At 45.2% G+C, this 23,264-nt stretch overlaps 1 protein-coding gene across 1 annotated transcript in view; it reads right to left on the reverse strand.

Moving 5' to 3' along the window:
• ATP1B4 (ATPase Na+/K+ transporting family member beta 4) overlaps window positions 1-23,264 on the reverse strand; it is a 250,030-nt gene that overhangs the window by 176,817 nt on the left and 49,949 nt on the right. Inside the window, exon 3 of the mRNA XM_069212109.1 lies at window positions 1,027-1,186. Within this exon, the coding sequence (XP_069068210.1) occupies window positions 1,027-1,186 (160 nt within the window). The remainder of the gene's footprint in view (window positions 1-1,026; window positions 1,187-23,264) is intronic.

Here is a 23,264-nt window from a genome sequence, read left to right on the forward strand (position 1 = left end):
ACAACATGCCCTTCAAATAGAGAGCAGAATCTTGCAACAAAATTCAAAACAAGTTATCTAATAATGTGTTGTCTTGAAAATGTGTGGAAACTGCTCTGCTTTGGTAAAGTGTTCCTAACTTGCCATTTACCTCATATTTACATCTAGGCGACTCCTGTGTGTATCCTTGGGCAAATAGAGGAAACAGATTCCTTGTCCAAGGGGCCACTAATTCATAGCATGGCATTTTCAAAATGTTATTCACAATCAGTCGCGGCTGGCGACTGGGCAAAGTGGCGGAGCGAGGGCTGGGGGAACAAAACAAACAAAAAAATATATATTTAAAAAACGTACCTTCAGTGCACCTCCGCTCTCTGCCACACTGCAGGCACAGGCTCCCAGCCAGCCCTGCGGCCAATCATTATGCTGCACAGAGCATCGTTATGATTGGCTGGAGCACCCTGGCTGGGTGCGCTAAGGCAGAGTGGGAGCCTGGGCCTGCTCCCTCCAACCTGGTAAAACAGTGCCGGGTTGGAGAGAGCCCTGTGCGCTTGTATGTTTGGACGGACCGAGACAGCCAGCCAAACATACATGCGCACTGAGGGGAGTGCTCAGTGCACTCCCCTCCATGGCTGTCATCCCCCCATGGCCCGCCTCTTTAAAACATAAAACGATAATAAGCATTGTTTATTATTTTGTTTTTAAAGATTTGCAGCTGCTGGCTAGGGGGTGACGCTCCTCCACCATAGTGGAGGAGCCGCCCGTGTTCAGGATCTTTATTATGCAACTCGATGTTCCTTTGCCACATCATTCATGTTATTATGGATTCTCCTAATTGCCTATAATTTTTTAGAATTAATAATACATTGCTAATTCCACACTCTGTTGGCCTTCAATTTTATCAGCTGAACTAGTTCCTAAAATACAGTCCTGTAAATTATCAGAGATCTGTGAACTTGAACATAAGAACAGAGTTGCAGCAAAGAGGTGCATCAGTGACAGGGGGTGCAGAAACGATGCCCGTATGGAATCTAAGGGCAGGCTTACCCCAACTGCGAGACGTCCGCCCCATGAATTCTCTCGTTTCGGGGTTCCATACGAAGGTTTTTGCATCTAACATCCGCTCTCCAAATGTTTTCTTGGATTTCTTCTTCTGAAGCTCCTCCTTATCAACGACAGACAGCTGGCTGCCTCCAACCTTGTTTTCCTTGAAAAGTTGGAAAATAAATACTTTTTAAAATAATTCTTACAGGGCACTAGTAGCATTCAATCTGTGGTCCTGTTGCTATCATCGGTTGCAATGTGAATCCTTTAAGGAGACACTGATCTGTAATTCATTTAGTGAGTTCTAGTGTTCTGGTCACTGATATATACACCTCATACTGCACAAGACAATTTATAGATGTCAGTAAAAAAGTATTGGCAAAGCCAATAGTCTGCATTTGTCTGCCAGTCTTTGGGCTTTGTTAATGCTTGTTTTGTTATGTCATGGTTTTTGCAAAACGTGATTGTTGAGGAAGCTGCTGGCCCCTCACCAATCTAAAAAAACATAAACAAAACACTTTTTTGGGGTCTCAAAAAGCACACATTGCCATTGAAGTCCTTGACACTTAAAGGCACTGGTTTGTGTGTGGATGTGCACTGAAGAAAGCCATTGGCTGATGCAGGCTGACTTATTCCTCTATGCTGTAATGAGCAGAAAGAAAATGGGGACAATAGTGTCATTTTTTTAATGCTATTGTAACGCTATACTGGATTAGATTTTTAAAAAATGACGCTAATCCAGTATAATGCTAAGAGGCCCATTGAAATCAATGGAAGACTCATTTTAACACCTGCTTCAAGCATGTGTTAAAAATGATGCTAAAATTGCGCAATGGATACTTGTAGATTTCATTGCACCATGTTTAGTGATGCTCTAACAAGGGAATGCCCCCTTTGCATACATCATGCATATATTGTGCAAGATGTGGCGCAAAGGGTTTACAAGGTGGCGCAAACCTAGTTAGCACCACCTTATAAATATGGCGCTATGGTAGTGGCCTGTTAGTGGCACATTTGCAACAAAAAATTGTTGCAAATGTGGTGCGAAGGGGCGCAAGGGCCTTGTAAGTCTTGCCCAGAGAGTGCCGTAACCGAGAAACTCCAGCTGAACTTGTTTGTAGAGGATTAGCAGTTGGGGATCTATGTGAACTAGCCAGCGAATATGAATGTATTAACCTGCAGAAACTAAACAAAAAACGGAAATGTCCCCTCTTCCACAGCTGAGCAAGTAGCGTAGTTACACCTTATCATACTAGGAACTTGTATTGATTTTTCATCTTGACTACTGAAACACAAGGCAGTCTTCTGGAATGCAGCTTCCTGTCCTTGAAAAAGGCACTTCAGACGGTCTTGTTCTATCAACACTTAAGGGAAAAATCAGTTGGTGTTGGCACAAACTTCCTCCTCCCTAAAGAAGGGCCTGGACCTCCTTCCTTGCTTGCAATGATCTGTCTGAAACTGATGCCACTTGGTACTCAAGTTGGAAACTTGGCCCCATATTTATACTTTTTTAGCGCCGCATTTGCGTAATTTTTTGACACAAAAGTGGCGCAAACTTGCAAAATAACATTGTATTTTGTAAGTTTGCACTGTTTTTGCGTCAAAATGCAGCGCCAATGCGGCGCTAAATAAATCTAAATATGGGCCTCGATGCGCTGCAACTGCATCATCCAAAACTCTCATTAAACCTGGCACTTAGAAGTGGCTGCAAGAAGGCAAGTAGCTGAAACCCAGAACTAGCAAATAAAAAATAAGTGGCTACTTTCTCGAAGTGCAGAACTTTTCATTGTGCTGCAAAAAGCCTTGGCCTTTACTAAACCACGGACTAAATACACTTTCCAAAGGGACTGTGCACAGTGAGGTGCAAATTGCCTACTTCATAGACATTAACATAAATGTAAATCACAAGCACTTACGTTGCAAGTCATTGACAGAATAAAATCTGTTCTTCAAGTTTGGTATGGATGTCAACTACATAATATGAAAATCGTGGTAGGTGAAACTGATCCATGTCCATCCTAAAAGCGTTCATACTAAGGATGTAATTTAGCACTTGTTTAAAGAGTTCTTATTTGGACTCCATAGTCCAACTTTTAGAATGATTTAGTGTAGACACTTACTCAATAAGACATTCAGAGACCAGAGTGGTCGAAACCATGCATGCAGAACAGAAGTCAACATTGGTACGAATGGTCCCTTTAACTACTTTACTAGAAAACAATCTAGCTCTGAAAGAACATTTGACAATATTGGCCAAGACAGCATGTGATTTTCTTCAAAGATCAAACTCAAACCAGATCTGAAATTGTTTTGTAGAACTCAGAAAAACATATGGATCAGAACAAACCACACTGACCCATGTCTAGCCATAGTCAAATCTACCAGGCAACAATGCATGTAAGTAGATGAGGGTAGGAGTAAATTTGTCCCACATAACTTTCAATCAATCAGTACTTGTATAGAGCTGCACCGTCACCTGTGGGGGTTTCTGGGTTCTGGGCTGTGATGTCTTCTTGAAGTCTGCCAGTTAGGGTGCTGTTCGGAGGGGGATGGGTAGGTCATTTCAGGCCTGGGTGGAGATGTAGGAGAAGGTGCGGCCACCGATGCGGCTGTGACAGATTCTGGGTGTGTGAATGCAGGTGTTAGGCCTGGGTGATGGCTTTCCTTGTGTTGACTGGGACCCATCTGAAGACTGTGGAGCATGCGGAGGGTGTGAAAGCAGGAAGAGGCGACGGCATTGATTTGTCGCTTCAGGGTTAGTTTGCTTTCGAGGATGATGCCAAGGTTGCGTGCATGGTCCATAGGCGTGGGAGTGGGTCCGAGCTCGGCTGGCCACCAAATACGGTCCCATATGGATGTGTTTCTCCTGAAGATCAGCACTTCCATTTTGTCAGAGTTGAGTTTGAGGCAGTTTGTTTTCATCCAGTCGGCTACACTTGATCCTAGCATTGAAGAAGTTAGTCCTGGTGGTGGAGGGTTCTTCAGTGAGCAAGAGGATGAGCTGAGTATTGTCTGCGCAGGAAACAATGCTGAGTCTAAAGGATGTGATGAATTCAGCTGGAGGGGGTCATGTAGGTGTTGAACAGTGTGGGGCTGAGGGATGATCCCTGGGGTACGTCGCATATGGTTTCCTTCGGTGCGGATGTGAATAGAGGCAGCGGGATGCTCTGAGTGCATCCTGTCAAGAAGGGGGTGATCCATTTGAGGGCATTATCTTGTATGCTGGTGCTGTGGAGTCTGTTGATGAGGGTGTGGTGGGAGACGGTGTCAAATGCGGCTGATAGGTCGAGGAGGATCAGGGCAGCAGACTCGCCGTGATGGAGGAGTGCTCGGATGTTGTCCGTGGTGGCGATTAGTGTGGTCTTGGTGCTGTGATTGGTGCGGAATCCTGATTGGGAAGTGTCTAGTAGGTTGTTTTCTTCCAGGTAGTTGGTGGGCTGTTGATTGATGGCTTTCTTGAATACTTTGGCTGGGTAGGAGAACAGAGGGATGGGTCAGTAATTTCTGAGTTCGCTGGGGTCGGCGGAGGGTTTCTTTAGTAGGGTCTGATTTCCACGTGTTTCCATTTGTCTGGGAAAACTGCCAAGGTGATGGAGTTGTTGAGGATGCTGGTGAGTTCCATTTTGATGTGATCAGATCTGAGGTTAAACAAGCAATGGGGGCATGGGACAGAGGGTGCCCAGGAATGAATGGATTGCATGATGGCCAAGGTGAATTGTGCAGTGAGCTGAGTACATGTGGTGATCGTTATGCTGGTGTGCTCTGGGGGGAGAGAGAGTTGACCTTTTAGTATACTTTGGAATGATTCACAAATAGGCTTAAGTATACTTTGGAAAGATTCACAAATAACTGAGAATGAAAGATTCACAAAATAAATGAGTGTATTCTATGAAATGTGAATAATATTGCTGTGAATCTCAGTTTTAACTTTTAATGATGGTAACGTGCCGCCTCATTTATCAGCCCTGGCACCAAGGTATTTTTTAACGTGGCACTCACTCAATTGGAGTGTTATTTATACTGCAGATGGTAGTCTTTGCTTACTTTTTACAGTAAATGATTATCTTGGTTTTACTAAAGCTTACCTCAAGTTTATTGTTTTGATTAAATCTAACCAAATCAGCAATTACATTTTGGAACTCAACAACTGTTAGATGGAGTAGCACACCATCATCTGGGTATTTCAGAAATTGAATTGTCCTATAATTTGAAAATGGGTAATCAGTTTAAGTAGGACTGAAGTTCCGCAGTGTAGAGACTGAATCAGGGGCGCTAGCACATATTCCTGTTTTAGTTTTGTATCTTTATAGATCGGAACAGAGACAGCACTGCCTTACATTACCTTGCATTAAAGAGGAGCTACATGGGTGCAGCATGGGCATTCAATGTATTCATTGGGCAGCATTGTATTTTGACGCAAACCCATATTTACTAATGTCTGTGAACATGTGTATGTGCCAAAATGGTGCGCCTATCTGGGGTTGTCATAAGGAGAAATAGGTTTAATATAGGTTTATTTCTCCTTTTACTTCCTTTTTGCGCTCTGCAGCATACACACAGAGGACTAGCCTGTAAGAGTAGTTTTTGTGCAGAAATAGACCACTCCCTGTGGATGAGATGTCTTACATAATAAACTCAACTTGAACCACTATCATCCTGTCGTCTCAATTAATTTATTGTTAGTACACTGGCGATGACAGTGGAGAAGGAACACCAGATAAATGGAATGTGGTGCTTCAAAAGAAAAAAAGGAAAACAAACCTATGGCCAAGAAAAGCCAAGACACACAGAAGATGTCATAGAAGAAACCTAGCTAATAATGAACTATCACACTTGTACTGCAAATAAGGTACAATGATAACAAGTAAGGGGCAAGATGATTCAGTTCATTAGACTTAGCATTTGCATATGCATCTACATATCATCAGTCCATTTGCATGAGGGTTTACAAGAACTGACTTATCTTATGACACCTATGGGAGCATTCAGGTTCAAAAGGATGCCCTTTGTGTTGGTCTCAGCAGCTGTGATATATGATATCAACAGAGGGAGGGACTGGGAGATTAGTTAGTCCAGTGTACAGTCTCCCAATTAACTGAACATACAAAAAGGTGTACACTGTTCCAAATGGAAAAATATAATCACTAGGGGAGTCATCCACAAAGTAAGTGACCTGTTGTTTGTGTGTTTATCGCGTTTTTCGGTTACTTATTTACTCTGGGGACGTATATTGAGCTCAACTAATGACATCTCTCAAAGTATTAACAGACTTAGGTCGGGGTAATCCCTTAATATTCTGTGGATAACCACGCTTTGCCAGTGTGTTTTTGCCTTTGTAAATCACCACGCAGACTATTACACTCTGCTACAGTACTCACCAAGCCTTTTTAGAAATATTTTCTGTTGTAAAACTGTTTTATTCCTCCCAGTTTTCCTTCAACAAATGTCATAAATGCTAGTGACGAGTCTGTGTATGAATTTCCAAGTGACATGGACTAATAATGTGCTTGATGTTCATAATCAATTTAACCAACCGACCTCTAGTAGTGAATGTGAATGTTTTGGTTCTGATTGATTACACTGCATTCATGGTGTCTGCTTTACCACTTTATTAGTAGTGACCGCTTTCGGCATGCTACATCCCAAGGGGCCCCCCATGTACCAAGGGATGGTAAGCATATTGTCTTATTATGTTTTTACACAACTGATTACTACACACTGTTGTGTCACGGGTGTCCTTCCTTATTTTTCCGTGTGTTTTAATCAAAATGATTTGTTTGTATTTTTCTAGGGCGACCATTAGAGGTTTCTGACAATTAGTGAACTTCAATGTAAGTGACTATATGATTTGTTTGACATTTTTGCAAACTTTCGGTAATATAGACAGGAGAAGTCTTATTATGTATTGGTCCTGAAGAAGCGTCATAGGATCTTGTTAGACCACTGTACGCGAAACATGTTGACCATGTCCTAGGAGTCCGACGATAATCTCCTTAAGCTCCAGCACCATGCAGAAAGTGGTTGAGCATTATTCCTCATTTTACACTTTCCTTCTGTTTTTAATCTTGGTCCCGGTCTTATTCCATTGATTAATTAAATTGACTCGCTCCTATTAAGACTGGGAACCAATTTTAGCTTTCACTCTCCTGCCAGGATTAGCGCCTGACCGCAACACCAGGTCTTGTAGTGTCCGCTACCACGGCTGCTACCTAAAAGATCTCAGGCAAAGAGCCCCCTTACGGGGAGCCCGTCAGACATTGCAGCGCCGGTCTGACGAGGAGCTACCCGATGATGAAGCATGACATCCTCACGGATGTGTGAGGGCTCTTGCTCCTGAACTTTAATGTTCCCCTAGTGATTATATTTTTCCATTTGGAACAGTGTACACCTTTTTTGTATGTGCTGTGATATATGAGACATCAATAGCATCCAATTTAAAAGGTATAAAAGACATAGGGCCAGATGTACGTAAGTACCGAATTGCGACTCGCAAATTGCAAGGGGGCTGCAAAGGCCCACCTTATTAATATTAATGAGGTGGGTCGCAATTTGCGACCCCCTTGCGACTCGCAGCACTCACAGGGATGGTGGACTGCTGGAGACAGCAGACCACCATGTCTGTGATTGCTTTAAATAAAGCAGTTTTTTTTTTTGTAATGCAGCCCGTTTTCCTTAAAGGAAAACGAGATGCATTACAAAATGAAAAAATGAAACGTTTTTGTTTCCTTTTTTCAGAGCAGGCACAGGACCACTGCCTGCTCTAAAAAAATGTTTTTAATGCCATTCACAAAAGGGAAGGGGTCCCCTGGGGACCCCTTCACTTTTGCGAATGGGTTACCACCAGTGTGACACTGGTGTTAACTGCGACTGTTTTCCTAAAGCGTTCCCGGTCACAAAGCAATGCAGCATCGCGCTGCGACTCGCAATTAGGAAGGGGAACACCCCATCCTAATTGTGACTCGCAGTCCCGTTTTGCGAGTCGGTAACCAGGTTATCGACTTGCAAAACGGGGATTGGGCATCGCAATGTGCTTTTTGCATGTCGCAAACAGCGAAATTCGCTGTTTGCGCCATGCAAAAAGTTAGCTACATCTGGCCCATAATGTTTTATTAAGATGATATTTTAGTTTAAGAGAGTAAACATAAATATCATGATTAGAGGGTGAGGGCAGTTTTAGAGTGGTCCATAGAACACTGCCTTCCACTAAAGTCGCATTTTGGCTGGACAGAGTTCTGCAACAGGTGTGGAACCGAAAAAAAGTATGGCATAGTTACATTAGCTCAATCAAAGAACAAGGAGGAACTGCAATCCTTCTTGGAATGGTAGATTTCTATAGCAAAGTTATAGATGGACTAGTAAAATACGTCATCTGACACCTAACACAGAAAAAGACTGAACTTAGGTGGCATGGTACATGTAGGGAACCGTTTCGTAAAGTGAAGGAGGGTTTGTCAGGGGCTCACAATCTTTGAGCATTTGTAACAGGAAGAGAGGTTATGTACCTGGTGCAAGCTTAAAGGGTCTTGGAGCAGTGTTGCTGCAGAAGTCAGGTAGTTCTGTAGAGACCATCACCTTTGCTTTGAGGTCATTACATGGTGCAAAGTTAAATTATTCTGTAACTGAGAAAAAGGCATTGGTGGTGCACTCTGCTGTTAACAAGTTCAGGACTTTTTATGAGCTGCAGCGGTAAGAACATATCCTAACCCTGCTAAATGATCCTTTCATAAATAAAGGATTGGAAGTGTTTCCAGTAGGAAAAAAGAGATGGGTTATTAACCTCCAGGGGCATATCTTGGATAAAATAAAGGGAGTACACTGCTTTTCTAGGTTAGTTGAAACATTGGATGAAGCTAATCAAGGGAATAAGGAAGAAGATGAGTAGCCTATGGAGATGGTAGTGTGATGGAGGAGGAATGGAAGACAGAGTTACAAAAAGATTCTGTGCTTTTAGAGGTAGAGAGCAATATGAGAAAATGTTGGAAGGGAGTAAAGAAAGAGGAAGTACCATTTTAGTGGCAGCTGAGAGTGGAGCTGGCAGTGGTGTCATTGGTACCCTCAATGACACTGAGGAAGAATGTTTTTATTTATTTATGTTTGTGATTTGAAATATGGCACGGACAAGGCCCATAGACATCAGAGCGCTTTACAATCAAGCAGAATGAATAAATTACAAATGAAAAATATACGTGTACATTAAAGGTGGAGAGAACACCAGGTTAGCCTCCTCGTGAAGTAGAGTGTTTCACATGTATTCATTGTAAAACATAGCAATGCCAAGCAAGTGGAACAGCACCACGAGATGACCATCAATCGTTCTTGCTGGTTGAGGTTGGTATGCACTTGGCGGGAGCGTGGGGAGTAGGAGTGGGTTAGGCCAGGTGTCATTCAAAGAGAAGAGCTTTGAGGTCTCTTTTGAAGGTGACATGAAATGTGGTCAGGCATAGGCAGGAGGGAGTTCTATATTTTTGTGGCGCTTCCGGAGAAGGATTGGTTCATGTATCCCTCATGTTTGAAGGTGGGGTTTCAAGGCGGAGCAATTTAGCATTTTGTGAGTCTTGGTCAGTGCCTCAGATTTTCAGTTTCTCAGAGAGGTATAAAGGTGAAGAGGAGTGAAGAGTTTTCAGTGATGCAAGCAGTTTTAGACTGGGCTCTGGCTTCTATGTGAAGCCACTGAAGAGCATTTAGAATGGGGGAGATGTGATTGAATTTCTTGTTTCCTGTCACATTGCGAGTTCCTGCATGTAGGACTGCTCTGAGAGGGCTTAGATGAAGTTTGGGAACACCAGAAAGGAGTGTGATTCTGTGTTCTGGTATGGAGATCACAAGTGCCTGGGCAACAGATTTCAGGTTGCATGATGGAATAAGGTTCCTGATTCCCCAAGGAATCCTTAGCAATGGAAGAGATATGGTTCTGGAGGCTGAATTCCACAGATTTGACATTCTGAATGGTGGAAGGGTGACCTACCACATCTGGGAGGAGGTCCATCCAGTCTTCTCTGGAGAGATGAGGCAAAATTCTGTTTTTGCTGGGTTTAGTTTGAGGTGGCTTTTAGCCATCCAAGTTTGAATTCTATTAAAGGAGTTGAACAAGCGGGTGAGACCTTGGAAAATGATTTGAGTTGTTGGTTGAGAAGCTCTTAGACATGAGTAAGATCAAGGAACAATTGAGATAGGATTTATGGTGGCCTGAGATAGAGTTACAGGTGGATGCAGTTGTAAGAGCTTATATTGGATGTTGAATAGTGGAAGGATATTAAACATCAAGAACCTCCCATGGTCTGCCAAAGACTTCCAGGTAAGCCTTGAGAGGAGGTTGCAATGAACATTGTGACCTTTAACTGGGGAAAGGCACACTTATTTGCTTGCATTGGTTGATTTATTTTTATGTTTACCAGGGGTGAAAGCAGTCGATGACATTAGCTTGGGAGTGTCTTCAGGTTTCTTGTGGAGATATTTTTAGAGGAGATTTCCCAACCTCAGTTCGAACTGAGAACAGGGTTCTGTTCTGTTCTAAGCAGATGGAAGAGTTTTCAAAGTTAAAAGGAATAGTGCAGAAAAAGTGTGCCTTGTATCACCCTGAATCCAGAAGAGTTGAGGAGAGATTTAACAAAACACTCAAAGAGTAAACAACTGGCAATAGCTAATGGTTTATTTTAGAAGGATGAGTTAAGGAAAATGTTAATTGCTTACAGGCTGTCATGCATCAGTTGGAGCTGTTTACAGCAAAGTGGCCAGTTACTATTATAGAAGCCAACAGACCCGACTCAGGTGAGAGACACCGGTTGTTTAAGCCAAAAAGGCTTTATTTTAACTGTCTTCCTACTAAAATTACCGTAGCTTTGATAGAAGTAAATGGGGAAGATAAGTTCCCCCATTTTTTTCCAAATTCTCCCACTTTATTGGTGTAAAATGCTGTCATGCATGTACTATGTTTGTCCCAGAATGGATGAAGTGGAATAAAGATTGTGTAGGCACTGACTGGAGAGGAAAGAGTGGGCCCAGCAGTAGAAAGGGAAATAATATTATGCTGGTTAAGTTCTCTGGTTGTGAAAAAGGTGAATAGGTTACTATGAGGATATATACAGGAGTGATAAAAATTCCCTAAACCCATGAACATGGTGAAAATCTTCTGGACTCTAGAGAAACTTGATGATGGGAGACGCTAGACCTGACATCGTTAGGGTGTTCTTCTCCTAAACGTTTTTGCCTTCTTGCCTCCAAATTTGCAGATTTTTTTTGTTGTTGGCCTTAGGACCAGTGCTAAAGTACCTATGCTCAGTCCCCCAAAATATGGTTTGACTGGCGTATACTCAATTAGCATATTTCATTTACATGTAGAGTGGTTTACCATATATCTAGGGCCAGTAAATTAAATGCTACTACTGGGCCTTCAGCACCTATTGTGCCACCCACTTAGGTAGCACTTTAAAACATGTCCCAGAGATGCCATTGCAGGCTGAATACAGCACTACACTGCCATGTCGACTTGGCATTTTAAACCCCTTGCCAAACCTTAAGCTCCCCTTTTTTTTACAAATAGGTCAACCCTAATGTAGTTCACAAGTAGCACATAGGGCAGTGCTGTGTAAATAAAGGGAGTACATATACATTTAAGTTTTAAATGTCCTGGTAGTGAAAAACTCTAAAATTCATTTTTAACTAATGTGAGGCCTTCTCCTTTCATAAGTTTACATAGGGTATTCCTTCTTACATATGTGAATCCTAATTGAGAAGGGAGGGACCGGTCATGATTGGTACCTATAGAATTGTAATGATAAATCATTGTTAATGGCAAAGTCGAATTTATCATTACAATTTTGAAAATGCCATAATTAAAAAGCCCTTTGTGCCTGCAGCTTGTCTTTAATACATGTCTGGGGTGGGTGGCAGCTGGGATTTGTGCATTCCCTCAAGACAGCCACACACAAAGGGAGCCTAGGTGTGACTTGATGAGCCATCCACATCCTGAAGTGCCATCATGGACAGAATGGGAGGGAGGAACTGGATACAGCTTCACACTTACACCTGAATAGGCTGTGTCCTGTCCCCACACAAAAGACTTCTTAACCCCCTGTAGTGAGCCTGGAGCCAGGACAGGACGGAAGGGCCTCTGTGTACTTCGAAGCCCTTCCTTGAAGTCTCCCCCACTTCAAAGGTACCCCTGGGTATATGAACTGGACTTCTTACTCTACCACTTCAGTACACTTCTGGACCTGCAGATACTCTGTCAGGAAGAAGGACTGCTGTGCTACTACAAGGACTGGCACTCTCCTGGACTGCTGCTCTGGAAGAACTGCTTTCTTACTGTGCTGACCTGCTTCCTGCGGCCCTCCCTGCCTCAGTGAGAAGGACTGGAACAACATCACTTGAACCCAGAGTCACTCCAAGGGCTTGCTGGCTTGCCTCCTGATTGAAGTCTCAGGGACATAAAAAACTTCCAACTTGCCTGCTACAGCACCTGGACTCCGCCATCTGTGAGTCTGTTCTTCCAAGTGGTGCTAACCCAGTCTTGGACCCCTGGAGGTGGGTTTGAAGTGCTGCTCCAGCCGAATCCACGCATTGCTGTTGACCCAAGGACTCAGAACCAGCACATTCCCGCCATGGTAAATGCATTGCCACCGTTGTGAGGATAGACTCCGACGCATCGTCAACTGCACAATGCATTGACTCCCTTCTTGACCCATCACCGATGTTGCGCCGTAGCCCGGAACCGTTACACAGTTTTTATTTGTGAACTGATGAATACGCATCGCCTCACCTGCACCCTGCATATTGTCTTTGATGACAAAGGAGCTAAGATACTATGTAGCCAGCAGGGCAAGATTGGTCCCTGTATCAAACCGTGCTCCATCGCGGTCAGCCTGAACTTTTTACTTTGCCCTGGTCCAGTACTATTTTACAATTTAATCTTAAAAAATTATCTGGTTCTACTAATTTTATTCTTGTCATTTTTGTCTTGTTTTATTTATTAAATTAAGCTCTATTTTTCTTATCATGTGTGGTATGTTTTTGTGTGGTGTTTTCACTGTTTTACTGTTTGAAGTGCTGCACAAATAATTTACACATTTCCTCTGTAGTTATGCCTGACTGCTCTGTGCTAAGCTACCAGGGGATGAGCACAAGTTAATTTAGGGTGTATTTGTGGCTTACCCTGACTAGGATTGTGGTTCCTGCTTGGACAGGGCGCATACCACTGCCAACCAGAAACCCAATTTCTAACAGGAGAGTACTGAATATGGGAAGCTTACCTGTGTGGAAAAAATGGAAAGTGATTTAGAGATCTAGCGCCTTGAGACCCGCACGGGTGAGTGGCGCGCTTTATAAATGTTAATGATTTGATTTGATTGGAGAGAACGCTGTACAGTAGTCTGGGTTTCTGAGTCAAGAATGTCCATCAACACTCATGGAGGAGATTGGAAACAGTTTGTGTCTCGGTCCAGTGGTGTGGTCCAGAGGTGGGTGTCTTGGACTCCATGGTATTTCCAAGATTTTTTTCTATCATAATGGAATCATCATGATGCAAGTTTCTTTTGTATTGCATATTCTGAGGATTGCCTGGTGTGCCTTGTCTGTTTTATTATGTACATAGTTTATTTTATTCACTGATTTAAATTGGAAGGTGTGTGGAATTTTCCACTAATTACATCTTTCTTTGCTTCCTAGTAATATGTTTTTATAACTGCGACATTCTGAAATGACCAGGACGTTATAATTTGCATTCTATGTACATTTGGGGCATATTTAAGAGCCCCTAGCGCCAATCCAACACCACATTAGCACCATTTTGTTCACGCTAATGTGGCATTAGGAGGCCAAAAACGGAGTGCCATATTTACAAACTGGCGCAATGCATGCATTGCGCCTCTTTGTAACCCTTTTCACTACATTATGCCTGCGCCAGGCATAATGTATGCACAGGGGGTGTTCCCCCATTAGGGGGGCCGAAACAAATGGGGCAAGGAAATCTAAAAGATTTCCTTGTGCCATTTTTTTGGGCACTTTTAACGTCTGTTCAGATCAGGCATTAAAAGGAGGCTCCCATTGGTTGCAATGGGCCTCTGGGTGCTTTGTAGGATTAGCGTCAGAATTTTTTATGCTAATCCTGCAAAGCGCTGGACTAGTGTTAACAATTCTGATGCTAGTCCCCTAACTTCTGCCATGGTGCGCCACATATTCTAAATACGGTGCCCATATGGTAGCATTAGGTGGGTGCTATGGGGTGCAAGAAAAGTGGCGCTGCACTGTGTGTAGGGCCATTTTTCTTAAATATGCCCCTAAGGGTTGCCGGATGTGGATGAGATGTCTCAATGATAAAGTCAATTAGAACCTCTGTCAGCATGCTTACTGCATTAACACATTGATATTACACAACTCCTTACCCACCATTTTGTGTTGCACCGCGTTTTTTCCAATAGATGACCATCCAGTGACTGATATCACAACATGTTTTTAAAACCCTCGGTGACGTCATCAGACAAAGCAACATTCCAGAATACCTATTGTTGGTAGCTGTTGTAGATACGGGACTGGGTAAAGTTTGGCCCCTCTAAGGATGACATTTGCACATAGATTTGCACGAATGCGTGCATACAAACAGACCTACTCTGCTGAAACACGTGATTTATCCAGCGTGCCTTTTCAAATATGTAGCATACATTAACTATCCAGTAGCATATTTCATGCTCGAGATATAAAACTTGGGACATGTACCTATTTTTAACCCAAGTATGAAAGGCACCTGCATAAAGCATAAATAATACTGCACTGTGCTATTAATAAATCAGGTATAAAAATAGCCAAGACAACTATGATATGTTGGCATCCTGAAATGTGATAGGATCTGCTTTTGAGTTTGTTTAGGGAAACTGCAAACACATGGAAAACGTTCTACAGTGTAATTCTTTGCATATTTACTTTATGTTGTATCTGTTTCATAATCAAGGAGACATCTGGGACTTGTCTGGTTCTAGCAGGCCTGCCAAAAGAGGAACCTGAGCCCAGGCATTCAGCAGGTTCAGAGGTGAATTGACACAGATGAAAACAACAAACTCAGAAGGTGAAAAGCCTGTGCGTTATTTTTAAAGCATATATGCCATCTTATTTTTCTTCATAGAACCAAGGGGAGCATTTCTATCATCTTTGACATATGCCAGGATGGTGGGGGGTGGGAACCCCACAGGAGCCATAAAATTCAGGAGAGCCCCAGTCGTGGCTGGCGACTGGGCAAAGTGGCGGGGGAAACAAAACAAAAATAAAACATATATATATTTTTTAAAGTACCTTCAGCGCACTGCCGCACAGCCACTCTCTGTCGCTCTGCAGGCACAAGCTCCCAGCCTGCCATCCCGCCAATCATGACGCTGCTTAGAGCAGCATCATGATTGGCAGGAGCGCAAAGGCAGAGTGGGAACTTGGGCCTGCTCTCGCCAACCCGGCAACACAGTGCTGAGTTGGAGAGAGCACTGTGCGCATGTGTTTGGCCGGACCGAGACGGCTGGCCAGACATACATGCGCACTGAGGGGAGTGCTCTGTGCACTCCTCTCCATGGCTGTCATCCCCCAATGCCTTTAAAAATAAACCATTAATAAACGTTTATCATCGTTTTATTTTTAAAGGTTTGCAGCTGCCGACAGAGTGGGGGGGCGACGCTCGTATGCCCCTGGAGAGCCCCCTTTGGGGGATGGCTCCCACAGACAAAGGTCTGCTGGTGCAACTGGTGAGCCCAACCACCTCCCTAGTGCTTAATTTGAGCCGGTGTTTTCCGGTGCTCAGCACCAGCACTTAGTCATCAACACCGGGACTTATGACAGCCTGCCACATGGCGCTGTTTGTCTAATCTTGTAATGAGCACAACAAGAGCTGTTTATTAATGCTACATACATTAAAAATAAGTAATACTTGCCACCTAAAGCTATAAGAATAGTTTGGTTGGCTGGTATTAGTCATTTTAAATGTATACAAATTCTGAATTGTCATTAGTAGCACTGACAGGAGGAATGGGTGGTGCCAGCTGTAGTGGCCTTCTGACAAGGGCCTCAGCATTTATTTTGTTACTAATGAAGTACTGCACCTCCCTCAGAATTCACCCTGTATTCACACTGTTTCTACTATGTGACCCACACACATCTACCAACATGCATACTTATTCTCACTCAACGCCCTAACCGTATATTCACGTTCATATTTGACTGCACTGACACACACCACAGTGAGAGCCTACAAAACATCTTACAACTAATGTGCGATGGCATCTCAGTCCAAACCTTGACCCCCTTACACTGATCCTTCAGAAGTCATTTACCTAGAAGCTCCAGGGTACTAGTCTTAAGTCACTGCTTCATGTTTGAGGGCATCATCGCTCTTCTTTGGTGGTCTCTGTGGCCCTCAAACATACAGACAGAGCCTAAGCCCAAACCTTCGGATTGTGACGTCGACAAACTAACAATGTACCTGTGTCCACTCTAACAATGCTTCTTTCTCTTACGTCACAGATATTTGCATTTATACCAGAAAAGGACCCCTCACAGCTCCCCGTTAGAGCTTCATGTCCTTCCTCACAAGCGTGAGTACAGCTGTCATTTTTGTGCAGGGAATTTGCTCACTTATGTCGGGTGATATTCACACAGCCCTGAAACAGACTGTTTTCCCCTTTATCAAGTGCTAGTGCTGGACTCAACTTTTCGGTTCACTCGATTTATGTTATAAAGTGCCCTAGGGGCTCGCGCTCATACCTAAAGATACAAACATCTCTTCCTTGAAAGATGGGCACTGAATGATATTGCAAGGGCGAGGGCTTCCATTAGTAAAAGTAAGAGTGCTCATAAAAGTACCACTATCTGATGCTCGGAGGAAAACCAGTCTCTCCTAAATAGCTTGAAGCATGTCCACTGGAAAACAGATGAAGCTAAACTTTTCCAGTTGGAAAAATAGATATGCTGTGGAGATGCCATAAATCCTCATACGGGGGCACCTGGTGATATGCTGATTTTAAGTAAAATGTCATAAAATCTTGCAAAAAGAAATTGCACTAGGAAGTGAATCTCAAATCAAGTTTGTGCCCGTTTTGCAACACTTTTGGTAACTTTGCACTGGTGCAAAGTGCTGATAAATTTGCCCTGTGATGCTCAAAGCTGGGCCGCTGTATGCTTTTTTTCCAGTGTTAATTTCACAATATGGCAACAAGTGACCGCTGTTAGTTTAAGAGGCATGGGTCGCAATGTTAGCATGTCGATAAAGTTAACGTAGTGATGGTGATCTTTTGTCCCTTGCAGGCCTCCATTCCTGCAATCACAACTGTTCACAAGAAATCAGAAAAACACATAATACATCTAAGTGAGGCACACGTTTTGCAACGTGCTGCAAGATCCCCTTTTTAGGGTCGAGCGCGCAAGCGCTCAGGCCCCTGTTGTAATCTTTCTGCTCTGGGCTTTTAACCATGCCCATGTCACACCCATAAATTTGGTTGGTTCATGGACTTACCTTTTAAAATTCACTTGATTTCGTTAGTGAAAGGCATGCATATGTCATTCCTTTTACAGTGTTTAGCCCTCCTCAAGAGCACCAGTAAACTACTGAAAACATACGAGGATCCGTGTTTTCCAAATGGCTTCTGGACTACTTTTTCTTTCCTACGCAGTGCGATCTGGCTGGGCAGTAGTCAAGCAGTTTGCATGACATCGACCCTGTTACATGGATAATTGCACTTTTGCCAATACCTTTGACTGCGAACTAACTTCTGCTTCCTTTTGTGTGTCTCCTTCACGCACATGGCAGCCGTCAGCTCGCTTATGTGAAACTGTTTTACTTTTTATTTTCAGTTTATGTGGCCAAAAAAGTCGGGCTAGGAGTTTACAACGCTAATAGCTCTAACTTAAGCAAATGCGAGACCCATTGCATTGCAAATGCTTGTTCAAGCAGTATTGGATTAAAATATCCAGGAAAACATAACGTGATGGGTGGAATGCTTGTATTAATTTCAGCAACCGGTAATTACTCTCGGCCACATCCGAGTTAATTGTTTTTTATCCACTAAGCCACTTCACTCTTTTCAGTGTCGACAAATAAGCAACAATTTGTTTTTTCAAAAACTACAAAAATAATAGTGTCTGATACTTCACAGTATAATATGATTGATTACTGTTACATTGCCTGATCCTGCCATATTTTAGTGGAAATCGACATTTTCCGCACTCTCAAATAGTCCACCGACTCTCAAATAGTTTTTGTGGTCTTTAAAATCCACTCTGATCTCTTTGCTCGTTTTATTCATCTCTTGGCTATTAATCAATAAAGAGGGGACAACGAGAACCACCCTGTCCAAATAGGCCTACAAACCTTTAGATTAAAATAATCTAGGTTTTGTATACATTAAACCTTTCAGTTTCAGCCCATTGCAAACATACTGGTCATCTTTCGACTGATGGGGGAAGGGTGGGCTTTGGGTGAGGTCCTGGAAGCTCTTCTTGGGGTCTCAGTCGTAGTCTTGGGGACTGATGTGGGATGGATAAAACTGTTGAGGACAGGGCCGGCTCTAGTGCGCTGATCTTCCCAGGTCTGTGGGTCCCTAAATATTCAGCAAGCATCTCTTGTGAGAAGGTAGCCTCTTTCTAGCCTTGTTACCCCCACTTTTGGCCTGTTTGTGAGTGTATGTCAGGGTGTTTGTCACTGTTTTCACTGTCTCACTGGGATCCTGATAGCCAGGCCTCAGTGCTCATAGTGAAAACACCATGTTTTCAGTATGGTTGTTATGTGTCACTGGGATCCTGCTAGTCAGGACCCCAGTGCTCATAGGTTTGTGGCCTATATGTATGTGTCACTGGGACCCTGTCACACAGGGCCCCAGTGCTCATAGGTGTGCATGTATATGTTCCCTGTGTGGTGCCTAACTGTCTCACTGAGGCTCTGCTAACCAGAACCTCAGTGGTTATGCTCTCTCATTACTTTCAAATTGTCACTAACAGGCTAGTGACCATTTTTTACCAATTTACATTGGCTTACTGGAACACCCTTATAATTCCCTAGTATATGGTACTGAGGTACCCAGGGTATTGGGGTTCCAGGAGAACCCTATGGGCTGCAGCATTTCTTTTGCCACCCATAGGGAGCTCTGACAATTCTTACACAGGCCTGCCACTGCAGCCTGAGTGAAATAACGTCCACGTTATTTCACAGCCATTTTACACTGCACTTAAGTAACTTATAAGTCACCTATATGTCTAACCTTTACCTGGTAAAGGTTAGGTGCAAAGTTACTTAGTGTGAGGGCACCCTGGCACTAGCCAAGGTGCCCCCACATTGTTCAGAGCCAATTCACTGAACTTTGTGAGTGCGGGGACACCATTACACGCGTGCACTACATATAGGTCACTACCTATATGTAGCTTCACCATGGTAACTCCGAATATGGCCATGTAACATGTCTATGATCATGGAATTGCCCCCTCTATGCCATCCTGGCATTATTGGTACAATTCCATGATCCCAGTGGTCTGTAGCACAGACCCTGGTACTGCCAGACTGCCCTTCCTGGGGTTTCTCTGCAGCTGCTGCTGCTGCCAACCCCTCAGACAGGCAGCTGCCCTCCTGGGGTCCAGCCAGGCCTGGCCCAGGATGGCAGAACAAAGAACTTCCTCTGAGAGAGGGTGTGACACCCTCTCCCTTTGGAAAATGGTGTGAAGGCAGGGGAGGAGTAGCCTCCCCCAGCCTCTGGAAATGCTTTGTTGGGCACAGATGTGCCCAATTCTGCATAAGCCAGTCTACACCGGTTCAGGGACCCCTTAGCCCCTGCTCTGGCGCGAAACTGGACAAAGGAAAGGGGAGTGACCACTCCCCTGACCTGCACCTCCCCTGGGAGGTGTCCAGAGCTCCTCCAGTGTGCTCCAGACCTCTGCCATCTTGGAAACAGAGGTGCTGCTGGCACACTGGACTGCTCTGAGTGGCCAGTGCCACCAGGTGACGTCAGAGACTCCTTGTGATAGGCTCCTTCAGGTGTTAGTAGCCTTTCCTCTCTCCTAGGTAGCCAAACCCTCTTTTCTGGCTATTTAGGGTCTCTGTCTCTGGGGAAACTTTAGATAACGAATGCATGAGCTCAGCCGAGTTCCTCTGCATCTCCCTCTTCACCTTCTGATAAGGAATCGACCGCTGACCGCGCTGGAAGCCTGCAAACCTGCAACATAGTAGCAAAGACGACTACTGCAACTCTGTAACGCTGATCCTGCCGCCTTCTCGACTGTTTTCCTGCTTGTGCATGCTGTGGGGGTAGTCTGCCTCCTCTCTGCACCAGAAGCTCCGAAGAAATCTCCCGTGGGTCGACGGAATCTTCCCCCTGCAACCGCAGGCACCAAAAAGCTGCATCTCCGGTCCCTTGGGTCTCCTCTCAGCACGACGAGCGAGGTCCCTCGAATCCAGCGACACCGTCCAAGTGACCCCCACAGTCCAGTGACTCTTCAGCCCAAGTTTGGTGGAGGTAAGTCCTTGCCTCACCTCGCTGGGCTGCATTGCTGGGAACCGCGACTTTGCAAGCTTCTCCGGCCCCTGTGCACTTCCGGCGGAAATCCTTCGTGCACAGCCAAGCCTGGGTCCACGGCACTCTAACCTGCATTGCACGACTTTCTAAGTTGGTCTCCGGCGACGTGGGACTCCTTTGTGCAACTTCGGCGAGCACCGTTTCACGCATCCTCGTAGTGCCTGTTTCTGGCACTTCTCCGGGTGCTACCTGCTTCAGTGAGGGCTCCTTGTCTTGCTCGACGTCCCCTCTCTCTGCAGGTCCAATTTGCGACCTCCTGGTCCCTCCTGGGCCCCAGCAGCGTCCAAAAACGCCAAACGCACGATTTGCGTGTAGCAAGGCTTGTTGGCGTCCATCCGGCGGGAAAACACTTCTGCACGACTCTCCAAGGCGTGGGGGATCCATCCTCCAAAGGGGAAGTCTCTAGCCCTTGTCGTTCCTGCAGTATTCACAGTTCTTCAGCCTAGAAAGAGCTTCTTTGCACCAACCGCTGGCATTTCTTGGGCATCTGCCCATTTCCGAGCTGCTTGTGACTTTTGGACTTGGTCCCCTTGTTCCACAGGTACCTTCAGACAGGAATCCATCGTTGTTGCATTGCTGATTTGTGTTTTCCTTGCATTCTCCCTCTAACACGACTATTTTGTCCTTAGGGGAACTTTGGTGCACTTTGCACTCACTTTTCAGGGTCTTGGGGAGGGTTATTTTTCTAACTCTCACTATTTTCTAATAGTCCCAGCGACCCTCTACAAGGTCACATAGGTTTGGGGTCCATTCGTGGTTCACATTCCACTTTTGGAGTATATGGTTTGTGTTGCCCCTATCCCTATGTTTCCCCATTGCATCCTTGTAAGGAAATGCCTCCTTGGCATGGTTGCCCCCTGACTTTTTGCCTTTGCTGATGCTATGTTTACAATTGAAAGTGTGCTGAGGCCTGCTAACCAGGCCCCAGCACCAGTGTTCTTTCCCTAACCTGTACTTTTGTATCCACAATTGGCAGACCCTGGCATCCAGATAAGTCCCTTGTAACTGGTACTTCTAGTACCAAGGGCCCTGATGCCAAGGAAGGTCTCTAAGGGATGCAGCATGTCTTATGCCACCCTGGAGACCTCCCACTCAGCACAGACACACTGCTTGCCAGCTTGTGTGTGCTAGTGAGGACCAAACGAGTAAGTCGACATGGCACTCCCCTCAGGGTGCCATGCCAACCTCTCACTGCCTATACAGTATAGGTAAGACACCCCTCTAGCAGGCCTTACAGCCCTAAGGCAGGGTGCACTATACCATAGGTGAGGGTACCAGTGCATGAGCATGGTACCCCTACAGTGTCTAAACAAAACCTTAGACATTGTAAGTGCAGGGTAGCCATAAGAGTATATGGTCTGGGAGTCTGTCAAACACGAACTCCACAGCACCATAATGGCTACACTGAAAACTGGGAAGTTTGGTATCAAACTTCTCAACACAATAAATGCACACTGATGCCAGTGTACATTTTATTGTAAAATACACCCCAGAGGGCACCTTAGAGGTGCCCCCTGAAACCTATCCGACTATCTGTGTAGGCTGACTAGTTCCAGCAGCCTGCCACACCAGAGACATGTTGCTGGCCCCATGGGGAGAGTGCCTTTGTCACTCTGAGGCCAGTAACAAAGCCTGCACTGGGTGGAGATGCTAACACCTCCCCCAGGCAGGAGCTGTGACACCTGGCGGTGAGCCTCAAAGGCTCACCCCTTTGTCACAGCCCAGCAGGGCACTCCAGCTTAGTGGAGTTGCCCGCCCCCTCCGGCCACGGCCCCCACTTTTGGCGGCAAGGCTGGAGGGAACAAAGAAAGCAACAAGGAGGAGTCACTGGCCAGTCAGGACAGCCCCTAAGGTGTCCTGAGCTGAGGTGACTCTGACTTTTAGAAATCCTCCATCTTGCAGATGGAGGATTCCCCCAATAGGGTTAGGATTGTGACCCCCTCCCCTTGGGAGGAGGCACAAAGAGGGTGTACCCACCCTCAGGGCTAGTAGCCATTGGCTACTAACCCCCCAGACCTAAACACGCCCTTAAATTTAGTATTTAAGGGCTACCCTGAACCCTAGAAAATTAGATTCCTGCAACTACAAGAAGAAGGACTGCCTAGCTGAAAAACCCCTGCAGAGGAAGACCAGAAGACGACAACTGCCTTGGCTCCAGAAACTCACCGGCCTGTCTCCTGCCTTCCAAAGATCCTGCTCCAGCGACGCCTTCCAAAGGGACCAGCGACCTCGACATCCTCTGAGGACTGCCCCTGCTTCGAAAAGACAAGAAACTCCCGAGGACAGCGGACCTGCTCCAAGAAAGGCTGCAACTTTGTTTCCAGCAGCTTTAAAGAACCCTGCAAGCTCCCCGCAAAAGGCGTGAGACTTGCAACACTGCACCCGGCGACCCCGACTCGGCTGGTGGCGATCCAACACCTCAGGAGGGACCCCAGGACTACTCTAAGACTGTGAGTACAAAAACCTGTCCCCCCTGAGCCCCCACAGCGCCGCCTGCAGAGGGAATCCCGAGGCTTCCCCTGACCGCGACTCTTTGAATCCTAAGTCCCGACACCTGGGAGAGACCCTGCACCCGCAGCCCCCAGGACCTGAAGGACCGGACTTTCACTGGAGGAGTGACCCCCAGGAGTCCCTCTCCCTTGCCCAAGTGGAGGTTTCCCCGAGGAACCCCCCCCTTGCCTGCCTGCAGCGCTGAAGAGATCCCTAGATCTCCCA

The sequence above is a fragment of the Pleurodeles waltl genome, chromosome 2_1, assembly GCF_031143425.1.
Source record: "Pleurodeles waltl isolate 20211129_DDA chromosome 2_1, aPleWal1.hap1.20221129, whole genome shotgun sequence".
Taxonomy (NCBI): domain Eukaryota; kingdom Metazoa; phylum Chordata; class Amphibia; order Caudata; family Salamandridae; genus Pleurodeles; species Pleurodeles waltl.